At 40.0% G+C, this 23798-nt stretch overlaps 1 protein-coding gene across 1 annotated transcript in view; it reads right to left on the reverse strand.

Annotated features, from left to right (window-relative positions):
- LUZP2 (leucine zipper protein 2) overlaps nt 1-23798 on the reverse strand; it is a gene marked incomplete at both ends in the record, with an annotated part of 210928 nt that overhangs the window by 36984 nt on the left and 150146 nt on the right. The window contains 2 exons of the mRNA XM_082284266.1: nt 4502-4666; nt 11534-11608. Of these exons, the coding sequence (XP_082140392.1) occupies nt 4502-4666; nt 11534-11608 (240 nt within the window). The remainder of the gene's footprint in view (nt 1-4501; nt 4667-11533; nt 11609-23798) is intronic.

The following is a 23798-nucleotide window of genomic DNA, read 5'->3' on the forward strand; positions in this document are numbered from 1 at the left end:
ACTCCTTGCAGAAGTTTTTAATCACAAAAGTGATTAATTTTCCTGTAAGATCTTTAAATCTTTTCACAGTGGAGTGGTAGTTGCCCTTTCAGTCTGTACTATGCATTTCTACAGAAGGATAGTTCTCATTCCATTCAGCCTGTATTTTCTCCATTGAGACAAGGACACTGATGTGGCATTCACAGGTTGTCTTTCAACCTATGCCATGTACAATATGGGAATGGGTGCTATTGTTTACAGTTTGATATTGATGTGTATTTCCACTCTTAGTGCAGTTCACAAAACACAAAATATGCCAGGTGTGTATAAAGAAGGAGTTAATTTGGGGAATACACAGAACAATGTTTTTGCATTAGGGAAAAAACACTACAGAACCCGCTAGCCCCTACTATTCTGGTATCACCATGTTCCCCGTGATTTTTGTATTCAGCCTTGGTACTGGAAATAGAATTTTCTTCTGTTTCACTTTTGATTTTGGTTTGCCATTAATTTCCCACTGCTACTAAAGCTCATTTTCTTGCATTTGGAGCACAGGTATTGTTACACAGCACAGCCAAAGATATTATTACAATTTTTGGTTTTTTATAAGGCATATTGTTATCCTTTTTCAGAAAGAAGAATTAATAGAAATGGAGTAAGAATGCAATCTCTCTACTAGCTCCGTATAAATTCCCAGAGTTTTTTTGTCATGCCAAGACACAGTAAGTGCAGAAAACGCTTCACTAGGTCTTCAGTAACAGTGCTCTGATTCTCTGATTACACCAACTCACACTTCCCATGGCTGGCAGCCTAATCAACATTATGATTTCCATTTATAAACGACACTCTCTAAGTATCCAGGTCCTTAGGCATTCATCTGGAGAATAAAAAGGAAAGCAGTGTTTCAGTCCTCATTTGTCTTCATTTTTCTCTTTCATCATCACCTCTGTAATGGGAATGAGGCAAGAAAAGTACTACAGCAAAAGATAGATCCAACTCTCAACTAGTTTGGAAGCATTTTCCACTGGCAGAACATAGAATAGTTATTGTTGTGACATTACAATGCAAAAGAAACTATATAATAAAAGCAATTGTCAGTAATACAGAAAGCTAAAAACCTCATGGTTCAGGATTAATGATCCGCCTTCTGGTTATGCTTGATTTTAGTTGTGTCATTGACCTTGTATGCACAGAGCCCTAAACCCATTTGTCAATAGTTTTGGCACCAGTGTTGTGCTATGACTGGTACATGACAGACAAAATGGCTTTGAATTGAAATATTAGTGCCAATTTACATGGTAAATTCTGTATTTTACGTTCTTGTACATTGCAAATACTAACTTATTTAGGATATGTCAAAAAACCAGACCTCAGATTTACACTGCTTTTGATCACTTTAAGATAACTTTTTCTATGATTTAAATGCAGTAATTTTCCATTACTACACAATTTTCTAGATTAATGAACTATGCAGAACAACAACTTTATTTTGCATTGATTCAGGCACTTTTAATGCACTGCTTTGCACACATTTTATTATTTTTCATATTGAGAGGGGTTGATCAAAGTTAACTCATGTAAGCATGAATTAACTACTAAGAGTCAGCAAATGTTAATCACAAGCCTGAGAAGCAGGATGCGCCTCAGCCTTGTCAAGATAAGAGAAACAGAATGCACCTTGTCAAGATAAGAGGAACAGAACCTGTTGAAACCAGCACAGAAACTGCTGCATCAGCCAACCAAGGATTGCACATGCTCCAGAAAGGTGAAAAACGCATTGTGAGGAAGACCAGTAGCCTTCACTTGAAAGACCCCCAAGGAAGACACAGAGCCTTCCTCAGTGCAACTACCAGGGTACACAGCACCTGCACGGCATGTATGCTAATGATATTAATGACTTCTGAGAAGTAATTTGTATAACTACTCCTATCCCAAGGAATGTGATGAATTTTCATTACTGTAACCATATACTGTGCTATACTGTGCTCTGTGGAGCGTGTGTTAGGAGGAGCGATCCCCTACGTATCTGGTGTGGTGAATAAAGCAAATGCCCTCTTCTCTGACTCTGTCTCTGAAGTGTCTCTAGGCTCCATTTGGAGTGATTCAAAATCACATTCTCTAGAAAAAACAAAATGACCAAATAATTTATTTTCAAGAGATTTGGCAACTTGCTTTCCTAGTTACCCTTTTGACATCAGGTTCTTGTGCTAAGTATCTCTAACAAGCTCTCAGGTGTTACAGTTACCAATAATGACTACAAATATACAATATACCTACTTATTTGGAACTTTTTTTTTATGAGAAAGTACCTTAATCCCAGGGATAATTGTCCCCAAGTGGTACAGCTATCCTACACTGTATGATTTATCCTTCCATGGATTTAAGGTGAGTTTGACATTTTAGAATGCAAATTTTAGGCTGGATGAGAATATCTTAAAAATAAGATATTTACCAGACAAATGATCATTTGTTGCCAGAAGGTGAAAGTGCTGCTTATCAGACATGACAAGATGTGTAAGTGCTGCTCATCTTAAGTTCCCACATTTACGTATGGTAACACAATTAATCACATACACTTATATTCCCCCAAAATACTAGCCTGCTGTATCAAAATATTTATGCAAATCTAATAATAAGGAAAAAGAGAGCTACATGTCCGTAGTTAAGAGTTACTTGGTGTTTGTCAAAGGGAAAAAAAGCCAAGGAGAAAATATACAAGAAAGAGCGTCATCTTAAAAAAACAGCTCAAGTGCAGAGGGTGACTGATTATGATTCTTTAACAACTTGATTCACAGTAGCAGATTTCATTCATTTTATAATCACAGATAATACACAGATTTTTAATAATGAGGTGTCAGTGTGTGGAAGAAAAGGTTTGCAGACCATTATTTTTTCAGACATTTTCATGGCATATGCCAAGTGCAGAGAAATGTGAGAACTGCCTGTTAAAGAGGCAGTTAAACTTATTCCAGCACTTCTGGATACAGAGGACTAAAAGCTGTTTTCTCAAAAGGCTATAGTACAGAAGTACTGACACATTTTACCAAGTACATTAAACACAAAATCTATTATGATCGTTGAAAAAAAAAGAAGGAAGAGTACTCTGTATTTCACTCAAATACCAAATATCAAGAATCTAATTCTAATTTCTATGCTGTATTCTCATGTCCCTATCTGTAAAATCAAGGAGACATCAAATTCTCCAAAGGCTCTGATCATAGACCAATCTTAAACACAGACAAAATGGCTAGCTGGCCCTTATCCTTCAGTACTTCTCTGCTCTCATGACAGAGGCATGAACACTTCCAACCCGAAGAAAAGGACAACAAGAGCAAGACAAACAATTTGACAGCCACATTAATTAGGAACAACATGCTCCTGAAATCCCAGAGTGCTACTCAGTTTGCATGATCTACAAAAGAAGAGTCTGCTGTGCTGTAGAATATAGGTCCAGTGGTCTTAATCTAAATGAACACTATCCTACCCATGTGCTGCTACTAATTAATACAGTGCTTTTTTTCCAGAGGTAATAATTTTTGGGAATGATGGTTTCTTCCTGTAAAATAGTTAATAAGGAACTGACAATCATAATTTTAAGAGTAGCAATGTGGTGTGATATCCAGTTCTATAATTATATTCTGCTTTCTGAAATTGTATTTTAATTTTAATTACATATAGAAAAATTACTAATTTTTGGCTTCAGCCTGTGCACTAACAGTGAATACCAACAGCTGCCATATACAAATTACAGATTGGCTATGAGTTAGCAATTCCTATTTTTATTTCAGTTTTGGAATTTAAGGAGGACATTGAAGTTTCCTTCAGTCATTCTTCTGTAAAACTTCCTTTTCACTGAAATGACAGATTTCTTCTAGATCTAACTATTGAATTCAGGAGCAAAATGCAATACTGGAGATGAAAATTACTAGGACAGTTGTTAACCACTGTAAATCTTGACTGTATTATAATGTTTGAATTTATTGAGTCAAAACACTTCTCATCTTTTTTTTCCTCATGCTTTCTCTGAAACTGGCCTTCTCATCTTGCAATATTGGATTATTCTCTATGGCCCATTGCAAAGTCCATTGATCCATTTTGACAATTTTGATTTGGGTGTCCCAGATTATTTTATGATTTTTATATAATTTTTTTTCCACTGAAAGAAACCATATTATTGTTTAGTGCTGTATTACCACAAACTCACTATCAGTGCCGGACAGGTAAATGATCCTATGAATTACTACCTTCATTTATTTTAAATGCAAATCCATCTTCACTGTAGATTTGTTGTGCAGACACAATCCATTTACCAAGTGATAGAATTTTGTTACTCAGCAAAAAAGTAGCTGCTTCCCAACAAAAAACCCAATTTGTTGACATCAGAAACAGTCTTAGAATTATCCTCAAAATTCATCCTAATCTTCTAATGAATGTGAAATTCTCTCTAGTTTTGGTTTGATGCTCTTATAGTATAAACTTTCAAAGATGTTAAAAAAAACTGTACCCAAGAGAAAAATCATACCTTGGTGCTTGTCACTTGAAATGGAACTTTGGAGTCCTTTGTATTTGAGGAAGTTAGCTTCTCAGCTGGTTTTGAAGGGATTAGGTCCATAGTGGGAGGCTGATTGCGCAGAACGGAAGACAGGCAAAGTTGCACAGTTTCCTTCAAAGCTTTCAGCTGTGACTCCTGGGAAAATAAGAAACCATCACTTCTCTAAGATGCGGTATGATGAACACAACTGCTTACTTTCTCTATCTGTATTAAACCAAACACTTATGAGTAACTGCTGCTTTTTCTTACTGATGGAAGGAATTAAGTCTGTCTCAACCAGTATTTTCATATGATTAGGTTACTGTGCATTACACACCAAACTGCCTAGGAAGTCACTGCACTCCTTTCCCATCCCTTCATGCAGTTTTATCCATACTTATATATAATTTTTTCTGAAAAGAAAAATATAATTTACAAAATATCATACAGTGTTCAGCTTTTTATCTATAATATCTACAAAGAAGTCATAAGTATTGCAAGACACAGACTTTGCATGGAGTTTTGTTTATAACATTTCAAATAATTGGTATTTTTCCACGTTATAGATTGATTTTAATCCAACAAAGATGGCTTCCCTCATGAGCATATTATACTTCTGTAGTGTATAGTAAAGGAACCATAGGTCTTTTTAACAGTTAAGGATATATTTGTCCAGACCCACTACTGTCCATTAAGCCAAAATAAGACTTTTAAGTGGTGAGATGCTTGCAACTCATGTTAGAACATTTGTATTTTACTCCCAGAAATACAGACAGATATATTAATGGAAATAGAAGTCTGTAATTGAAATAAGCTGAGAGACCAAGAACAATGAGATAACTACAGCAGCAAGGAAATAATATTTTAAATCTTTGTTTCATCAAAGCAAGACAAATATCAAATGCTAGCTATTGAGGTAACTTCTTACACTCATTTCAAGGGGAGTTAGCGGTATTTGGCATTAAAAAAACCCCTAGCTTTTATTCTTTTTATTAAAAATGCACCTGTAAATACAGAATACATCAGCACATTTCAGTCTCCAAGGATTTTTTTAAAGGTACATAAATCAAGGTATACCATGGCAAAAGATGGTGGAAAGCATATATATATGATGGAAAATGTGTATATAACATTACACAGTAATTACATAATAAGTATGTGAAATATTACATATAAAATATAAAAGTATTTCACAGTCATATTAGTCCTAAGCAATGGCATACAGCATGTTTTAGTTTTTTTCTTAGCAAATATTTTTGAGAACATGACAAATATTTCGTTTTACATCACATAAATTTCCCTTGAACTGAAAGCAGGGAATGTATCTCATAACTGGAAAAAACTGAGTATTTCTTAAAAAAAGCCAGTTAGTAGAGTGTATTTCAATAGTAGCATAAAAGACAACCATAAAAAACTATTAATGCAGTGCACAATATGGAAAATTAAAGAAACCTGCCCCTTAAGGCAAGGGTAACTCAGGTTCTTGTTAATAGATCCCTTGGGCAGATTAGAGTGAAAAAATACTGAATTATTTGTGGTTTTAATATTCATATATATATATATGTATATATATGTATGTTTTATTTTAGAATAATTTGCTTGCAATGGAAAGCAAGTATTTAACTGTTTTGGTTATTACCAACAGTAACATAGCAATATAAAAACAGTCACACAAGTAACTTACACAAGATTTGAGAAAATGTCTAAGGGAAATAAAGAAAAGAAAGAAAAGAAAGAAAGAAAGAAAAGAAAGAAAGAAAGAAAGAAAGAGAAAGAAAGAGAAAGAAAGAAAGAAAGAAAGAAAGAGAAAGAAAGAAAGAGAAAGAGAAAGAAAAGAAAAAGAAAGAAAGAAAAGAAAAAGAGAAAGAGAAAAAGAGAAAGAAAAAGAAAAAGGAAAAGGAAAAGGAAAAGAAAAAAGAAAAAAAGAAAAAGAAAAAGGGGAAAAGAAAAAAAAAAAGAAAAATTAAAAAAGGGAAAGGGAAAGGGAAAGGGAAAAGAAACAGAAACAGAAACAGAAACAGAAACAGAAACAGAAACAGGAAAAGGAAAAGGAAAACAAAAAGGAAGGAAGGAAGGAAGGAAGGAAGGAAGGAAGGAAGGAAGGAAGGAAGGAAGGAAGGAAGGAAGGAAGGAAGGAAGGAAGGAAGGAAGGAAGGAAGGAAGGAAATGGAAGGAAGGAAGGAAGGAAATGGAAGGAAGGAAGGAAGGAAATGGAAGGAAGAGAGAGGAAGGATAAAAGTAGAAAGATAACATCACCCACGGATCCAGCGATGAGACTTGATAAAATTTAGATGTCCACTGGTTAAAGTGATGTTCACAGTCTTGTTTCCTCGGAGATGGGGGAAAGCCCACAAAACATAGAGTTCAATGGGTTAATATATGTTTAGGCTTATGTGGGAATGCCCAGGGTACCTCCCGTGAGGGAGGAGTTTTACACTGTCTGTTTCAACATTGTGGATAATGCACAGTCCTCTGATGAAAGGCCCCAGAAATGAGTATGGGGACACTTTGGGCATCTTTGATGGTTTATGACACCTTCTAAGACATGACAGCTGCCTCTCACATCAGCGCAGTTGAGCCAGTTATGCCCCATAAGAAGGGATGAATACCCTCAAGCCTATGTGTGAATGTCCCGTGTGAATGTGTGTTGGGGTTTTAGTTTAGTCTTAGGTTTTTTTTTTCTGTTAAAGGAATTTTCTCCCATATGCATGTTGCTAGGGGACAAATAGCTGTACTTAAGAAAGACAAAAAGGGAGTGGGGCGGGCCTGGCTACTTTTTTGTCTACACCTGGGTGTGGGGGCAGTTCGCTCTGAGCGTCCGGAGAGAGAAGCTGCAGAGAAAGGAGCTGCTGTTTCTTTCTTTTTGGCCGTTCTTCTCTTCCTGCTGGAAACAACGCCGGGACCCCAAAAGCCGCTTTCCCTGCCCTGCTGGAGGCCGAGCTGTGGCTGCCCTGCCCCGCTGCTGCTGCTTCGAGTTTTCGCTACGCTGTAGCCCTGTTCGCCCTGCCTGCCTGAGCATCCGTGGGGTTCTCCCATCTGGATACATCTCGCCTGCCACCCGGGATTTGCGTTCGTCCCTGCCGCTCTAGCCTGCCGCTCTAGCCTGCTGCTCCCGCCTGCCGTTTCCGGCCTGTTGTTCCTGAGAGTCCGGGATCGGCTGCCCAGGGGTTTGTGAAGCCTTTGTTCCTTCCCTTCCCGGGATCCCAGGGCACCAGTGCCGCGTGCTCCCCGAGCTCGCTCCGGAGCGCCCCCTGCAGCCGCGGGGGAACCATCGCACCTGCCCTGCTCACCGGGAGCCGCCAGCGCCCCTGCCGGCTGCGAGCGGAACTGCACCCGAGGGGAAATAGCCTGACAGCTGAGAAGGCTGGGACTGGGTTTGTGTTGGCTGTTACTGCCATAGTTGTTGTTGTTTTGTTTGACTGGTTATATACATACATATATATATATATATATATATATATATATATATATATATATATATAGTAAAGAACTGTTATTCCTATTTCCCACATCTTTGCCTGAAGGCCCTTGATTTCAAAATATAATAACTTGGAGGGAAAAAAGGTTATATCTCTGCCACTTCAAGGAGGGCTTCTGCCTTCCTTAGCAGACACCTGTCTTTCAAAACCGGGACAATGTGAGTGTCCCAATACCTTCCCTGGGGAGACGAGTTTTACAACTGAGCCGATTGTGTAAGGGAGAACATTGGCATGATAAAAAGCACTATCCCACTTCTGCAGGGTCTGCTTCTTGTCAGCCTCTTCCCTTATCTGGCCCAAAGCCCAGCTTGTAGTCTCTGGTGATGGGTGCTCACCGTCTCTGTCTTATGTGGATCAGAGGCTTTGCTATTATGCACCCAAAAACTCTCCTCTCTGCCTGGGGGCGCAAACCCAGCCCCAGGAAAACACCCTGCCGATGGCCCAAATGGCCTATTGTTTTGAGTCATTTACCATTAATATTTCAGTTTCCCACAGAATGGAATTTGGCTTGCTTGCAAACAGAGAAAATGGAATGTCCTTTCCCTTAAGATGTGTGCAGTCAGATGATATGTCTCTGAACTAAAGGCAGAGTAAAAGGGAAAGGATTACTTTATCCATTTAACTCAGGGACCCTTTAATTTCTAATTGACAGCAGAAGATACTAGCATACTTCTTTTCATGTAACATGTCTTTAATCCTAACTTTTCAAGGAGTGACTGCACAGACGGCATAAATCACCATTTGTTATGGTCAAATTGGCAGAGGCAGCAGACTGTCTAAATTTGCATGACAGTATGGACTCAGTCAATCTAGTCCTGTGTGACCCTAGCACTTCCTGCATATCACACCGATCTGCAGTCACTCTCCTCTCATCCAGAAATTTCTCTGGATAATTTCTCATCCTCTCGTCTCTCAGTCCTGCCACCTAGTGCTCATTCTACCTTGGCTGCAGCCATTCCAATTTTGCCATTCCAAAGGTAAAAGAAGAACAAGTAAATTTGTTTTCATCCTGTGGATAGCATAATTCAATATTGACTTTGCTGATAGGAGATCTATAAATGGACAGCATGAAAGGACAGCTGAAGGAAACACTATTGGAACCAGGGATGTAATTTGACAAAGTGTCATAGGTTAGCAAGCATAGTCCCGGAGGTCATGTCCTTGCAAAGGGGTGCGTACTGCTTCCTCTATGACCTGATAGAACCTATCAGCTGGCCAGTTTGAATATGGACAATTCTCTAAGCCACTTAAAGTTGTGACTGCCTCTGTGATCCACACTTAAGAATAGACAAACCCCCCAAGCTCTCTCTCGTTTCCAGTGCTGGGACATGTGGCTGCGGGCCCTGTGAGGGAGCCAGCGGGCCCGGCCAGGCCCTGCTCGGGCCAGGCCAGGCCGGGCCACAGCCATCCTGGAGTCGATGGACCTGTTCCATCCGTGGACCAGCCCCCCCCCCCGCTTTGCCTTGGGCAGCTGGAGCGGAGCGGCTTGGCTCTCCCCCCTCTCCACTGCGATAAGCAACATTCAACATTCCAGCTGCAAAGGCTGCAAGGCCGAGGTGAGATTAACCCTTTTATTGCTATGAAGAGCTGAAAACCTGAGGGAAGAGAGAGAGGAGATGCTTAAAGCTGAAATTCTGTTGTGAAGCTAGGATACATCAGAGTATCCCGTTGTAATTTCATGAAGATATGGGGGGTGGAGTGTTCAACTCGTAAGCAAAAGCACCTGCGCTGAGATAGGCAGATGCTGACGTAGCTGTAATTTCATGAGAAGTTTGGACAGGGAGAGATGAACTTTTGCTCCAAATGGGAAAGGAGAAAACCTCAGTCCCTAGAGATGCTCCCAGAGATAGTCCTAACGATGAAGATGATGAAGACCCTTTGCTCCCAGGGAAGGAGAAGGGCCTCTGTTTTTTGTTTCTGAATGGCTCAACCTTAAAATTGTACCCCAAAACTTCAAGAGTGGACCCTCGAAAGCAGTTGCAGGAAAAGCTGCAAGTCGGGGGAAGGGACTCACATGTGAGCAGAGAGACTCCTCTTCCTAAATGGACTGAACAATATTTGGAAGTGGGCAGCTGTCTAGTTGTGATAATGTTTTCATAGCGTAAGTAAGAGAGACTCTTCTTTCTAAATGGACTGAACAAGGTTATTATGGAAGTGGTAAACAGACTGAACATCTTAAGGGTTGTCTTTTTACATTGTCAGTGGGAGAAGGGCGGAAGGTGGGGGGGGGAGGAGGAGAGTTCTGAAGGTGTGGTATAATTTTTTTTCCCCCTCTTTTAGGTCTGTTAATAAACTTCTTTATATTCTTTCAAGTTTGGTGCCTGCTTTGCATTTCTCCTAATTCTTATCTCACAGAAGATAAACAGTAATGAGTATTTTGGACCAAACCACTACACTAAATTGGTGTTTCCGCCCGGTTACGAACCGAACCCGCTACACAAAGTTCTCTATAATCTTGCATAGATGTGACTGTGGTCAAAAGAGGCTGCTTACTGGCCAGAATACTGCCCACACAGGATGCATGTCTTCATATTTCCCCAATCCATTTATACTCCTATCACATGGTTAGAGCCACAGAATCACAGAATCATCAAGTCTGGAAGAGATCTTCAAGACCATCTGTCAACCATTATAATACTATGTCACCATTATAATCACCCCTAAATTCAACTGCCACATCCATCTTTAACACTTCTAGAGATGGTGCCTCCACTACCTTCCTGGGTAGCTTATTCCAATGCCTAACCACTTCTGCAGTGAAAATAAAATTTCTAATTTCTAATCTGAACCTCCCCTGGCACAATTTACTGTAATTTCCTCTCATCCTTTCACTTGAGACATGGCAGAAGAAACCAGCCCCTGCCTCACTATGGTTTCCTTTCAGATAGTTGTAGAGAGCAATGAGCATGAGCTTCCTCTTCTTCAGACTAAACAACGCCTGTTTCCTCAGAAGTTCCTCAGAATACATGTTTTCTAGGCCCTTCACCAGCTTTGTTGCCCTCCTCTGAACTTGCTCCATCACTAAAATGTCATTTTCGAAGTGAGTGGCCCGAAACTGAACACTGTATATGAGGTGTGGCCTTACCAGTTCTGAGTACAGGGGGACAATCACTTTCCTAGTCCTGCTGGCCACACTACTGTTGATATTTGGGGCCTGGTAATGCAGAATTTGTGAGCATTCTAAGGGTCCATGGTGGGAAATAGAAAAGTGCTCCAGTGCAAATACACTTATGAGAGACACTAAGTCTACTGTTAGGATAAACTATAATTCAGTAAGTATCTAAATCTATTAAAAATCAGAGTAAATTTTTTGAGCTGCTTTTTTTCTAATTTGACCATCCTCTTCTTAAATAACTTTGCAGATAACTTCAAATACCATAATTAGTTTCACTGATTCCAGTAGCATCACTCCCAGGTACAACTTAGATGCAACTTAGTATGCATCTAAATCACTGCAAGGCTTTCTTTTTTTTTTTTTTAAATTACACCAAAACATTGACAGATGATAGAGGTAAACATGCTTATGTTACATTGCACTTCTTACTTTGTCAAGGGCTGCTTTTTCCAATTCGTCTTTTGCAACTGCTAGTTTTTGCTCCAGATCTGTTAGCTGTTGTGCCTGTGGGAATCAAGAAAAAGAGTTGATGCAATCTGCAATGCATTTTTTTTTTGTGAGAGAGGAAAGAATATAAATTTTACAAGTAATATAGATGGGTTGGGTCAGATTTGCTTTTCCTGGGAGAAAAAAAGTTATAGTCAAATCTGCTCTACTTATGTGAATTCAATTATTTATAATAATTCAATGTGAATAAAAAAATTAATTCCATACTAAATATTTAATATTATGCCATAATATCCTTCTGGAAAATTCAAGGTATTCAAATGTCTTTTAATTATGTTGTTAATTTGTCTGACTTCTGAGTGCAATTTGAATATGATCTTGTAGTTCTAAATATTGAGATGCCAACATTAAGCTAACTTGGCATAAACAGAGAAATTAGAAAACACCCAAACATTCTTGCATGCAGACACCTTATGAAATTATACTATCTGCTAGGATACAAGGCGGTAACTCCAGATTTTTTTTCTCCATGTCTTTTCCTGGAAATATAAAAGGAAAATTTACAAGACTAGCTATCTATGCAACTACACAGTGGGAAAGCATTTTGGGAGACTTGTGTTTGAAGTCAAGATCAGGCAAGTAGCCTACACCCTCAGTGGAAGGACTGCTGGCTCTATATAATGTATATATCACGTATGGAGTGCAGGGGTTCAGAAGATCCTTTTAAAAGTTCAGTAAATAAAGACAATTATTTTCTCTCTCCTTCCCTAGGAGGTATATAAACCCAGCCTGCTCGCTTGAAGGAGATACATTCTCTGCAACAATTTTCCATTTTAGGGAAGCAGGAGCTACCAGTTTCCTGTGGTTCTCAGTCTTGTCATTAGTTACAAATCACTATGCAACCAAAAGGCGTAAGGATTCTTTTGCTGTTGTTATCTGAGAAAACCCAGCCCAGTCATTGATTTTCCTGTTTGAAAAGGGAACCATAGAGAAGGACACTGGACTAGCCAGTTATCTTTTCTCTCTGAAATTCTGATTAAGTAAATACACATTTTGTACATGCAGAATAATTGGATAAAATTCTCATTTCTCAGACAAAGATCAACACATTTTTATTTCGACCCAATATTTGTGAGCGCATTTCCCCTCAACACCATCCCATGCTCCCAGGTTTCTGGAGTTCATCCCCAGCCAGAGATTTTTTTCTTGACAGACTTCTCAAGATCTCATGCACTCTGCTAATTGTAGCATAGCTTAATGGATAGCCACACAACATAAATGATGTTTAGTGTAAATCCTATAAAGGTGGTTAACTTGTTCTCTGCTGGAGTAATGACAGTTCTTCCAGGACATGTCATAGATGAGATGATGAACTTAGGCAAGGCCTGCAGTCCTCAGCAGACAGCTAAAATGATGTTTATTAGCATTAGGCATAGGCTGTACTGCCAAATAAAATGTCAAAAGTCTGGAATTTTCAGTTCCCAGCTCATGTAAAGAGCTTAGTTGCATTTTAAAGGAGGATTAAGCATTTATCTTCAGATTTATCACTGTAGTCACAGTTTAATTAGTCAAAACCAAACTTGCTTCAAAGTGGAAGTCAACTGTTTGTTCAGATGTGGGAAAGTCTCTTGTGAATTGCAGTCCATAATTCCCACTGCATCACATTTCTTACACCTAACATCAGTCACATCAGACCACTAGTTTGATCCTTTAGTCTGGCAACAGAGAATCCACTACAAGAAAGAATCCTTCCATTTTATCAGTTTGCAAAATTTAAGTGGAATTATCACTGGTTTACTAGAGAAAAATATTACTAAGATATAAGAAATTGCTAGAGTTCAGTAACTTTCCGATTTTTTCCTAAATATGGGACACAGTATCACTCACAATAAACATAGTCACAGACAATATTTGAAAAGACTGAATATTGACTCTATGTGATGCAGAGACACATCTCTAGACCAATTTCTAGACCAAGAAATTTCTCAAATCGTTAACATTTTTATATTGCTACTTATTAAATTATTTTTCATTACAGCTATAAAAATTAATACATTCTCAATTAAAGAGAATCAAGATTTGAAAAACTGTATATCTAATTGTATCATTTCAATTGCCACTAAAAAGGAAATTACACAAAATAACACATCATAAACATGAGGCTAGGATGGTACCTCCGATAGTGTACATTGCTAAAGAGTTAGAATCAGATGGAAGATGGTGAGGCCCAGAAAACTAGCAACTTCTTCCTTCAGCACTATCAGTGCTACAGTTTAATCAGTGGAAAACCAGAACTAAAGTTATGAATTTGAGGGTGTCTGGTTTTTCCTTCAATACATGCATTACATAGGTATCTGAATATCTGGGTAGTTGAGAGAAAGCAGGTAACGGTGGTTAGAAGTGACTACTGTTTTCTTCCTTGCAGGGGAAATGTCTGGTGCTATATAACAAACCAAATTCAATGAAACTGCCTCCCTATCAAAAATCAAGTTGGAGGAAAAGTACTTAAGTTCTTTAACTGATATTTTCTGTGACAAAGAATTACTATATTGTAGTAACACTGTTCACATATAGGAAAACATTTGTGGTTTATGGTAAAAAGTTATTCTTCCAAAGGACAGGTTTCAAATATATTAGTGAAGTTTTTCTGAATGCATCATTTACCAAGACTTATTCTCATTTTTCATAATACTGTCATATTTTGATGGACTAAAATTTTCTGTAATATTCATGTATATTTATTTCATTTCACAGAACACTGAGCAAATAGCTCAGTGATATCAACCCAACTGATACTAAGTAAGAATAAAATTCTGGCATTAAAAGTGCATTTTGATGAACCATTCACTTGAAAGTAGTGATAGTTATTTACATCTTAGGTCCAAATCTTCAGAATAATCAGGGTTTTTTTCTGAAAATTTTTGTCTCTCAAGGCTAAATTCATATTGCAATAGTTTCACTGCTACTGCCATTTAGAAGTCTTTTAGGGAGCCAAAAGGAACTAGCATGGCTTTGATACTGAATAAAGAAAAGGACAAACACCAATAAGATTATACAAGCCCAATTCTAATGAGCTGCAAAGAGTCTTTCAAAAGACTAGCGTCGAAGAACTAAAAAATATTAAATATAGGAGGAAGTTTCATGAAGGATGTCTGGACTTCAGGCGGCTCTCTTGAAAGCTGTTTATTGCATAGGCGAAGTTACAGCATTTCAGGGAGTGGGTATCCAGAGCCAGCCCTACAGCTGCCAGCTCCAGCTGTAGGCATACCTGAAGCCACTTTCTGTTCAAGTTACAAGGCATTATATACTTTTCTTTGCTGAGTATCTTAATACATAACAACCAATAAGCACCATACACAATACCTTTACATTTGCCTATAGCCTATCATAACTACTACCATCACCATATTATAGTCATTATTATCCAATCACAAGAGTAAGTAAGTTACAATTTAAGCTTACAGTGGAAAATTCTCAGACCTCTCTTCTTCTTCCTACATCAACATTTCTTGTTTGCCTGCAATATCTCTCTTTTTGGTAAAAACATGTTTTCTATTTCCTTATGCTCTTCTTGAGACTTATTTACTTGGTGAAAAACATGTCTTTGTTTGTAGTCACATACCTTTGTCCTACTCCTAAAAATCTCTTTCCAATCTCCAACCTTTGCCTTCTCAGTTACTCATCGATCACTGTTTCAGCAAAACATCTTTTACTCTATATCAAAACTTGCTTTCATTTCTACCTCATCCCCAGTTTCTACATTCAGACATCTTTCTGCCAAGCCTATGTACCTGTGAAACTTTCTCACCAAACTTTCATCCTCCCCAACAATTAAATTTCTCTTAGGTATTCTTATAGAATGAGGTCTTTGAGAGGAAGCAGTGAGATAAACAGCAGCTTTCCAGTGCCTACAGGGTGCCTACAGGAAAGCTGGAAAGGGACTTTATACAAGGACATGGAGTGATAGGACATGAGGGAATGGCTTTAATCTGAAAGAGGGTAGGTTTTGATTAGACGTTAGGGAGAAATATACTTTCTGTTCTATTCTTCACTGTGAGGATGTTGAGGCACTGGCCCAGATTGCCACAGAAGTTGGGGATGCTCCATCACTGGAAGTGTTCAAGGCCAGGTTGGATGGGGATTTGAGCAACCTGGTCTAGTGGAAAGTGTCACTGCCCATGGGCCCATGGTGGAGGGAGTTGAAACTCGACAGTGTTTAAGGTCCCTTCAAACAAAAACCATTCTGTTTCTATGAAAAGCATTTTTCTTCATTCTCTGAGAGAGTTCACGGAGCAATTACTCTCAGTGAAGTACACTTTTCTAACTCAAATGAATGTACTTACCTTTACTCACTATGAATCACATTAGACTAAATGCCTACATGTCTTTGGAATAATGACTTTGAATGTTCAAGAATTTATAAATAGCATATTAACTAACACTGAGATGTTCATATTCCTCAAAGTCACTTGAAAGCAACAAAACAGGGGTGAGATGAGTTTTATTATCTGAAAAACAGTCGCTAGAAGCTTTATGCTTCTCAGTTTCTTAGTCACATCAGAAAAAAATAAAAACATTCACTAGCAGTTTTTTTGTGTACCATTGTAGAAGTTATACTGATACCTTAGGTTTTAACTTTTCTAGTTTTCAAATTCTGTACGGCCTAGTGTGTAACTCTGAAGTTTCTTGTGGCCTGTTAACTACTGTTCTCTCATGCTGGTCAGACATAACAAACCTCCCTAGGTTTGCACTTCAAGGACACCTTGATTGTCCCAGGCCCCAGAATGTGCAAACCAAAGCCTTGAGAGAAGGAGCAAACTTAGAGTAATTACATCATTAACTGAAATTATAATTGGAGAATTAACCCTGATATGCAAATGGACCAAACTTATAGAAGTGTGAAGAACGCGTGACCCAGGGTCCATCTTGGGTGGAGCCCCCTGGAGGCTTTACATTCCCAAGGTGTACCTTTGAAGGCCCTTCAAATAAATACCTACTTTTATTCTCTTGTTCTTGTCTAGCCTCTGTTTTCAGGTAGCCACTATTGTGGTGGTCAGCAGTTGACCTGAAGGCTTCACAATAATAATTAATCTCATTTCATAACTCCCTGTTTTATAACTGAAATAATGAAGATATAACTGAAATTATATAAGTACCTTGACCAGTAGGTTATGCAATCTGACCAGCGTGGACTGTTGTAGAGCAGGCCCAGGCTGTTGCGGATGCAAGCAGCTATTGGCTGGTTGGCTGGGTGGTAACTTGTTCAGCCCATAGGGATCGACCGCGTGGACCTTTAACTCTATGTAAGTAAAGGAGGACTCAATAAAAGTGGGCTGTTGTGCATGAACCCAGTGTGTCTTGTCGCTTGTCTGTCTCCGAAACTGTGACAATTGGTGACTCCTGGACGTGATACAACAGCTACCACAGGTATAGCGGAGAGACAGACGGGGCAGCAGGGAGAGCTGCCCGCAGCCTCGAGCTGCGAAGAGCAGCAGGATAGCCGCGGGGCAGCAGGGAGAGGTGCCTGCAGCCTTCGAGCTGTGACGAGCGGTGGGATAGCTGGGGGGAAGCGGGGAGAGCTGCCCGCAACCTTCGAGCTGCAAAGAGCAGCAGGATAGCCGCAGGGTAGCGGGAAGAACTGCCCGCAGCCTTCGAGCTGCGAAGTGCGGCGGGATAGCTGGGGGGCAGCGGGGAGAGCTGCCCGCAGCCTTTGAGCTGCGAAGAGTGGCAGGATAGCGGTGCTTGGTCCAGACCTTTCCTTCTATTTTTTTTCTTTTTCCCTTTTTGTAACAGGGAGACATTGCCAGCATGGGTGCATGGGTTTCAGCACTGGAAGACTCTGTACTAGAGGTATTGACTTCCTTTTTAACAAAAAAGGGAATAAAATACAACAAACAGGCTTTAACAGCCTTAATCACGTGATGTTAGAGCCACAGACTAGACGTCTCTGAGGGGACTGCCCTGGACTTGGAAAAGTGGAAGCGGGCTGGCAAAATTATAATCGAAGCGGCCTCCATAGGAGATGAGACAACTATTAACGTGATAAAGCCTTGGAGGCTTATAGTGGACTTGCTAAAACAATTAAAAACTGAGAATAATGCAAGGATGACGGTAGGAACACTGCAGGCACCCCCGACTGAGGCCAGCAGCGAGGAGAGGGCAGCAGGAGGTGTGGATGCTGCACCAGGTGTGCAAGAGAGCACCTCGACTGTGCAGGGCGGCGCCGCTGGCCTGTGCTGGGGCATCCCCTCCATGCAGCACCATGCTGCCGTGTGGAACCACACTGCATGCCCCTGCTGGGACATACAGTTGGCGAAGAGCACTGCCACCGAACCAACTGGTGGAGGCACCCCGCATGGCCGCGCTACATTAAACAAGTGCCCTCCAGCCCCTCTGTGCCCTGCCTCCAACAGCTGCAGAGCAGTGCTTAATGCTGGCCACTGCAGGACCATGTCCAGCTGCTGCCAAGTCTCTGGCCACTGCCAAGCTGCTACTAGCAGGCATTCTGTGACCATGCCTGGTGGTGCTGGCCGCAAAGTTTCTGTGGAAACAGAGCGTCCTGCAACTACATCGAACACACTTGCACAGCCATCACAAAAATGCTTGCCCAAGACAGACACGCTATCAGAGGCACCCGATCTCCAGTTAAGCATCATGCCTGGAAATAGTGGTGGACCACGAAGTCCTAATGTCGCCACTGCCACAGGAGCAGACACGCTGCTATTACCGGAGCTGGAGCTGTCCCCAGGATGTATACCAACAAAGGACGCAAGAGAGACCAGGAAAGAGACCCAGAGCCATTGTCCCCCTTTGGAACACCACAATATCGTCACCATCGCTACACTGCTGACAGCCCTCCCTGGACAGCACCGCAACCAGACACACCTGCACAGGCAAAAGCCTCGCACGCCTTCTTCCATCAAGGCGTTCCAGCTCTAAGTTTCCCATGGTTCTAAAGTTTCCTGTTCATAAAGTTGTTAAGTTGTAACTTTAATGTTAATAAGCCTGCCGCATGGCACTTTGAGAGTTTGTATCACTGGTAGTCCCATTTGACAGCTTTTGGATATGATTGTTACATTGCCAATGATACAACGGGATATATCTGGCTGAAAGGGCCTAGGCCTGTTGAGCCATGTTTGTCACCCTGTCTCCAAGGGCCCTGGAGACAGGATGACAGATGCTGCTTTTATATTTAAAAACAAAAAGCGGGAATTATTGTGGTGGTCAGCAGTTGACCTGAAGGCTTCACAATAATAATTAATCTCATTTTATAACTCCCTGTTTTATAACTGAAATAATGAAGATATAACTGAAATTATATAAGTACCTTGACCAGTAGGTTATGCAATCTGACCAGCGTGGACTGTTGAAGAGCAGGCCCAGGCTGTTGCGGATGCAAGCAGCTATTGGCTGGTTGGCTGGGTGGTAACTTGTTCAGCCCATAGGGATCGACCGCGTGGACCTTTAACTCTATGTAAGTAAAGGAGGACTCAATAAAAGTGGGTTGTTGTGCATGAACCCAGTCTTGTTGCTTGTCTGTCTCCAAAACTGCGACAAGCCACTTCAAGGCATCAATACCTTTTGTTTTTTCTAGAAAACCTATCTTTTAAATGATCTTTCTTGGGGCAAACATAACCACATACATAAAAGGAATAAATTACTGTTGGATTATGTATTGTTGGTGACATTATGGTACATTACAAATACACTCCAAATACAGCTTCTGTAAGTGTTTTTCTTGGTGTTTTACCCTGAAAATTAGATTTGAACTTCCTTCTTCTTCCTAAACCTAGCTAGTCTATAGGCTTTTCAACTGACCTCTCCCCCTGTAAGTCCTCCCATTTCTTCTTGAAAGTCAGACAAAACCTTCAGCATCTCATTCTTGAGGTGAGTTATTAAACTTTTCTGAAGGTACAGGCCAACAAACCCAGGCTGTGACTCTATTTCTGTGTAAGATTTAACAAACCAAATAGCACAATGACTAATTGAAAAAAAATTGTATTTTCTCCTGAGAAGTGCCAGAAACAGGACCCCTTTAAATAATCCAACACTTGGTGCGAGTCAGAGGGAGGCCACTGACACCCTGCAGTTGTATTTGATCTCTAATATATTTGGTGTTAATAGTGCAATACAAAGTCCACTCCTAGAATGTTACAAGCCCAGTGTTACAAGTACGGGTCAGGTGGGTAATGCAGTCACACAGCTGTACAGATAACTACTACAAATACTGCATGTTTGTTAGCACAGCCAAAGGAGGCTTTTAACAGGCTTTTTACCTTTTTTCCCCAGAAACTTTATACAACATGTCAATGTGGAATAGAAAATAAATAGTGATCCCTCTTGCTATTGTTGGTGCTGAGATTTTTTTTTTGTTTGATCATTTATTTTGAACTCTTAACTGTTCAAAACCCTTACAAAAAAGGACTTAATCAATTTCCTTTCTTTTCCTTATACAAAATTTCAAAGGTGGTTTTTTCCCTCTGGTTTTTTTTTTTTTTTTTTTCTTTCCGGAAGAGACTAGGTTATAGCTTCACACTAGAAGGATTACTCAGAAGTGCAGAGATAAACATAGTCATGGTTCGGTTCTCTTTATTTCAAGGCATGATAAATTGGAAGTTTATTTGGTTATTTCAAAACTTTTAAGAACATATTTTATTTCATGCAAAGAATTGCTGTTTATTAATGATTACATTACCACACATGCTGCTTAGAGTTAATTAGAAAACATGATTGTAATGTTTAAAACACTTGTTAAATAGATTGAATATTCTCAACTCTGTTTTATCTCTGCACAGGCCTTAAATAAATTTTTTTTAAGAAAAAAAATCTTTACAACTTTCATAATTGATTATATTTTCTAAGGAGGACACATTTTACAATTGAAAACCACGTAACTGTACACTTGGACAAATTATTCAGTAAACATAATTCTGCTGTGCTTATTCTGTAAGCATTATTTGTATCTTAGAAAAACAGAGACTTGTTCTTCTAAATTGCACTGTTTACTGTAGGTGTTAAATGTAAAGGAGAATAACACTTTCTGGACGCTATTACATTTATTCAAGCATGCAGCAAAAACCAGATGTTCAGTGACATCTGAATTAGATTTCAAGTATTTACAACAAGAAGAAAATGCAGTTAAAAATAGCATTTTTGCAAAGTCTTACAGCTTGTACATTAATGCTTATTACTGCTGTAATGCTTTTATCTCTCATTTTTTACTACTCTGGATGTACATTAAAAAAGGAAATAAGTCCTTCGTGGATTTTATTAGCTGAAATTTTACTTTTCCTTCCCCAACCCTCACATAAAAGTCGTAACAATGAATGCAAAACTGCAGTTTGCTGGGGTTTCAGTACTCAGCTTTTAACTTGTTGCATTATTAAAGGATCCCGGGCATGGATCATTGATAGAATTATGGGATCTATAGAAAAATTGTACAAGCAATAGGCCTGTACAAGCAAAAGGCCCGCAAGCAAAGGTTTGTGTGAGAAACTGCCTGCATGAGAAAGCACTGGTGTGAGAAACAAGCCTGGGAATAAAGAGGGAGTTTTGAAAAGGTACAGCTGTTCAGATAAGATGTACTGACTGTGGAAGCTTGCCAATGTAAGTCCAATTATGTAGAAATAGAAATGTGCTGTGATAAGCTTTAGGCCACTTAGGAGTTAACAAGCTGGTATACTATATAAGTGCCTTTGGAATGCTAATAAACGGAGTTTGTGCTTATCAACCACATTGGTTTTGGACTGCATTCCTCCCCCCGCCGGGATCCCCGGGCTCTCGTCCTTTTACAATTCCAACATTAACTAAAGGAAAATTACTGTTTTTCAGCAGAAACACATTCAGAAGATGCACACAAGGAGCAACAGCACTCACCTTTGGGCCTGATCTGCCACTTACTTCCCATGGGGGAATTTTCTTCCTTTAGATCAGGCCAGAGCACCATGCATTTTAGCATGAGTTGTACTTTACAATGGATAACCCATCCAAATGATCACAACAACCTGCTGCTCCTTATTTTTTAATTCAATCTTCTTTTAAAAATGATCTTGTTTATTTTAATAGTAAGAGAACAAGCACTGAGGGAGTAAGCATTTTAAAATTCATGTTAGGCATACCAGTTGTGCTTGACACCTCTGTCAGCAGTACACTAGAAACACTTATTTCATCTTTTCTTCAGAGAGGATTAGTTCACAACTTGGCCAAAGGTTCAGCTTGTTGGTTTTGGTGCTTCTTTGTAGGATTTGACCACTACAGAGAATAGTATAATTCAGCCAGGAAAACACAAAACAAAGGAAACAAACATACTTTTTTGGCAATATCACTTAAAAGTGCTTGTGAAGAGGTAAGTTCTTAAAGCTTTCCATTTCAAAAACATGACCTCATATTCTGCTGCTAAGAAAGTAAAACCTAAACCATGCAGGAACAGTATTTACTGACACCAGCATATTCACTATTGCAAACTGCCTCCAAGTCAGCAACAATGAACAACACAGTAATTAAAAAAACTCCACCAAAAAGCCAAAATTTATTGTACTTATTTTTACAACTTCATGCTGCAGATAGTCATGTAGACGTCTCTGAATTTGCTGTCAGGAATATCCTAAGAAATAGGATCAAAGCTTTACAACTACCTGAAAGAAGGTTGTAGTTGAGGTGGGGGCCAGTCTCTTCTACCATGCCTGCAGTGAGATGACCAGAGAAAATGGCCCTAAGCCAGGACAGGGGAGATTCAGATTAGTGTCCTGGTGCTGGCCAGGACAGGGTTAATTTTCGCAGTAGCCAGGACTCAGAGGTTATTTAATACCAGCCCAGATCATTTTCCAGGGACAGGGGATCCAGGATCCCTTCCAGATTGACGTAGTGTAGCAGAGAGAGTGGTTGGGGGTTTCCACAGGGTGAGCAATAACATTTCTTGACTTGTACACTCTGTCTTTAGTATGGTTGCTGTTAGTGTTCATTTTGTTATCTTATTGCTGTTTCCAATAAATTGTTCTTATCTCAACCCATGATCTTTACGTTTTGTGCCTCCAATCCTCCTCTCCAGACCACTGAATGGCAGGGGGAGGAGAAGCAAGAGTGAGCAAGCAGTGCATTATCTGGAGTGGTTTCAGTGGGAACACTGAATTGGAGAATTGGAGAATACCATTCCTAAACCATGACAGTTAGATACTAGAAAAATAAAATCATTGTTAGGGTGGTTGGGCTTTGGAACAGGTTGCCTAGGGAGGTGGTGGAGTCACCATCCCTGGAAGTGTTTAAGAGGTGTCTGGATCTGGTGCTGAGTGTTATGGTTTAGCGGTTTAGTGGCTTAGGGATAACAGTGGTATTGCTAGGCTGACAGTTGGACTTGATCTTAAAGCTCTCTTCCAACTTTGATGATTCTACGATTCTAAGGAGGGACACTAAGTGATGCAGAAGTATCCTCTCAAATAATTTTTAATTTCTTTCTGATTTAGACCAAATGGCAAGGTACTCAAAATTGTCTGCTAGGAAGGACACCCAATTTGGGATAATACTCATGTGCTCCAGATTCAGATCCATTGTACTCCTGGGAAATCACCAACCATATGAGGTTTAACAGGGGAAAGTGCTGGATTCTGCTCCTGGAATGGGACAATCCTGGATTTATATATAAATTCGGGAACAAGACACTGGAAATCAGTGTTGTGGAAAGGGACCTGGGGATCCTGGCTGATGGCAAGTTGAATATGAGTCAGCAGTGCCCTGGCAGCCAGGAGGGCCAATTGTGTCCTGGGGTGCATCAGACAAAGCATCACCAGCTGGTCTAGAGAGGAGATTGTCCCACTCTGCTCTTCAGTGGTATGGCCTCACCTTGAGTTCTGTGTGTGGTTTTGGACACCACAATATAAGAAAGAGATTAAGCTATTAGAGAGTGTCCAAAGGAGGGCTACATAAGTGGTGAAGGGCATTGAGGGGAAGCCCTATGAAGAGAGAGGTTGAGGGCACTGTTCAGCCTGGAGAAGAAACTGTGGAGAGACCTTCTCAAAGTCTACAACTTCCTTGTGAGGAGAAGGGGAGGGGTAGGCACTGATCTCTTTTCTCTGGGGATCAGTGACAGGACCTGAGGGAATGGCATGACATTGTGTCAAGGGAGGTTTAGGTTGTATATTAAAAAAGATTCTTCATCCAGAGGATGGTTGGACACCGGAACAGGGTCCCCAGGGAAGTAGTCACAGCACCAAGCCTGACAGAGTTCAAGAAGTGTTTGGACAATACTGTCAGG

The sequence above is a fragment of the Coloeus monedula genome (assembly GCF_965178545.1).
Source record: "Coloeus monedula genome assembly, chromosome: 6".
NCBI lineage: Eukaryota > Metazoa > Chordata > Aves > Passeriformes > Corvidae > Coloeus > Coloeus monedula.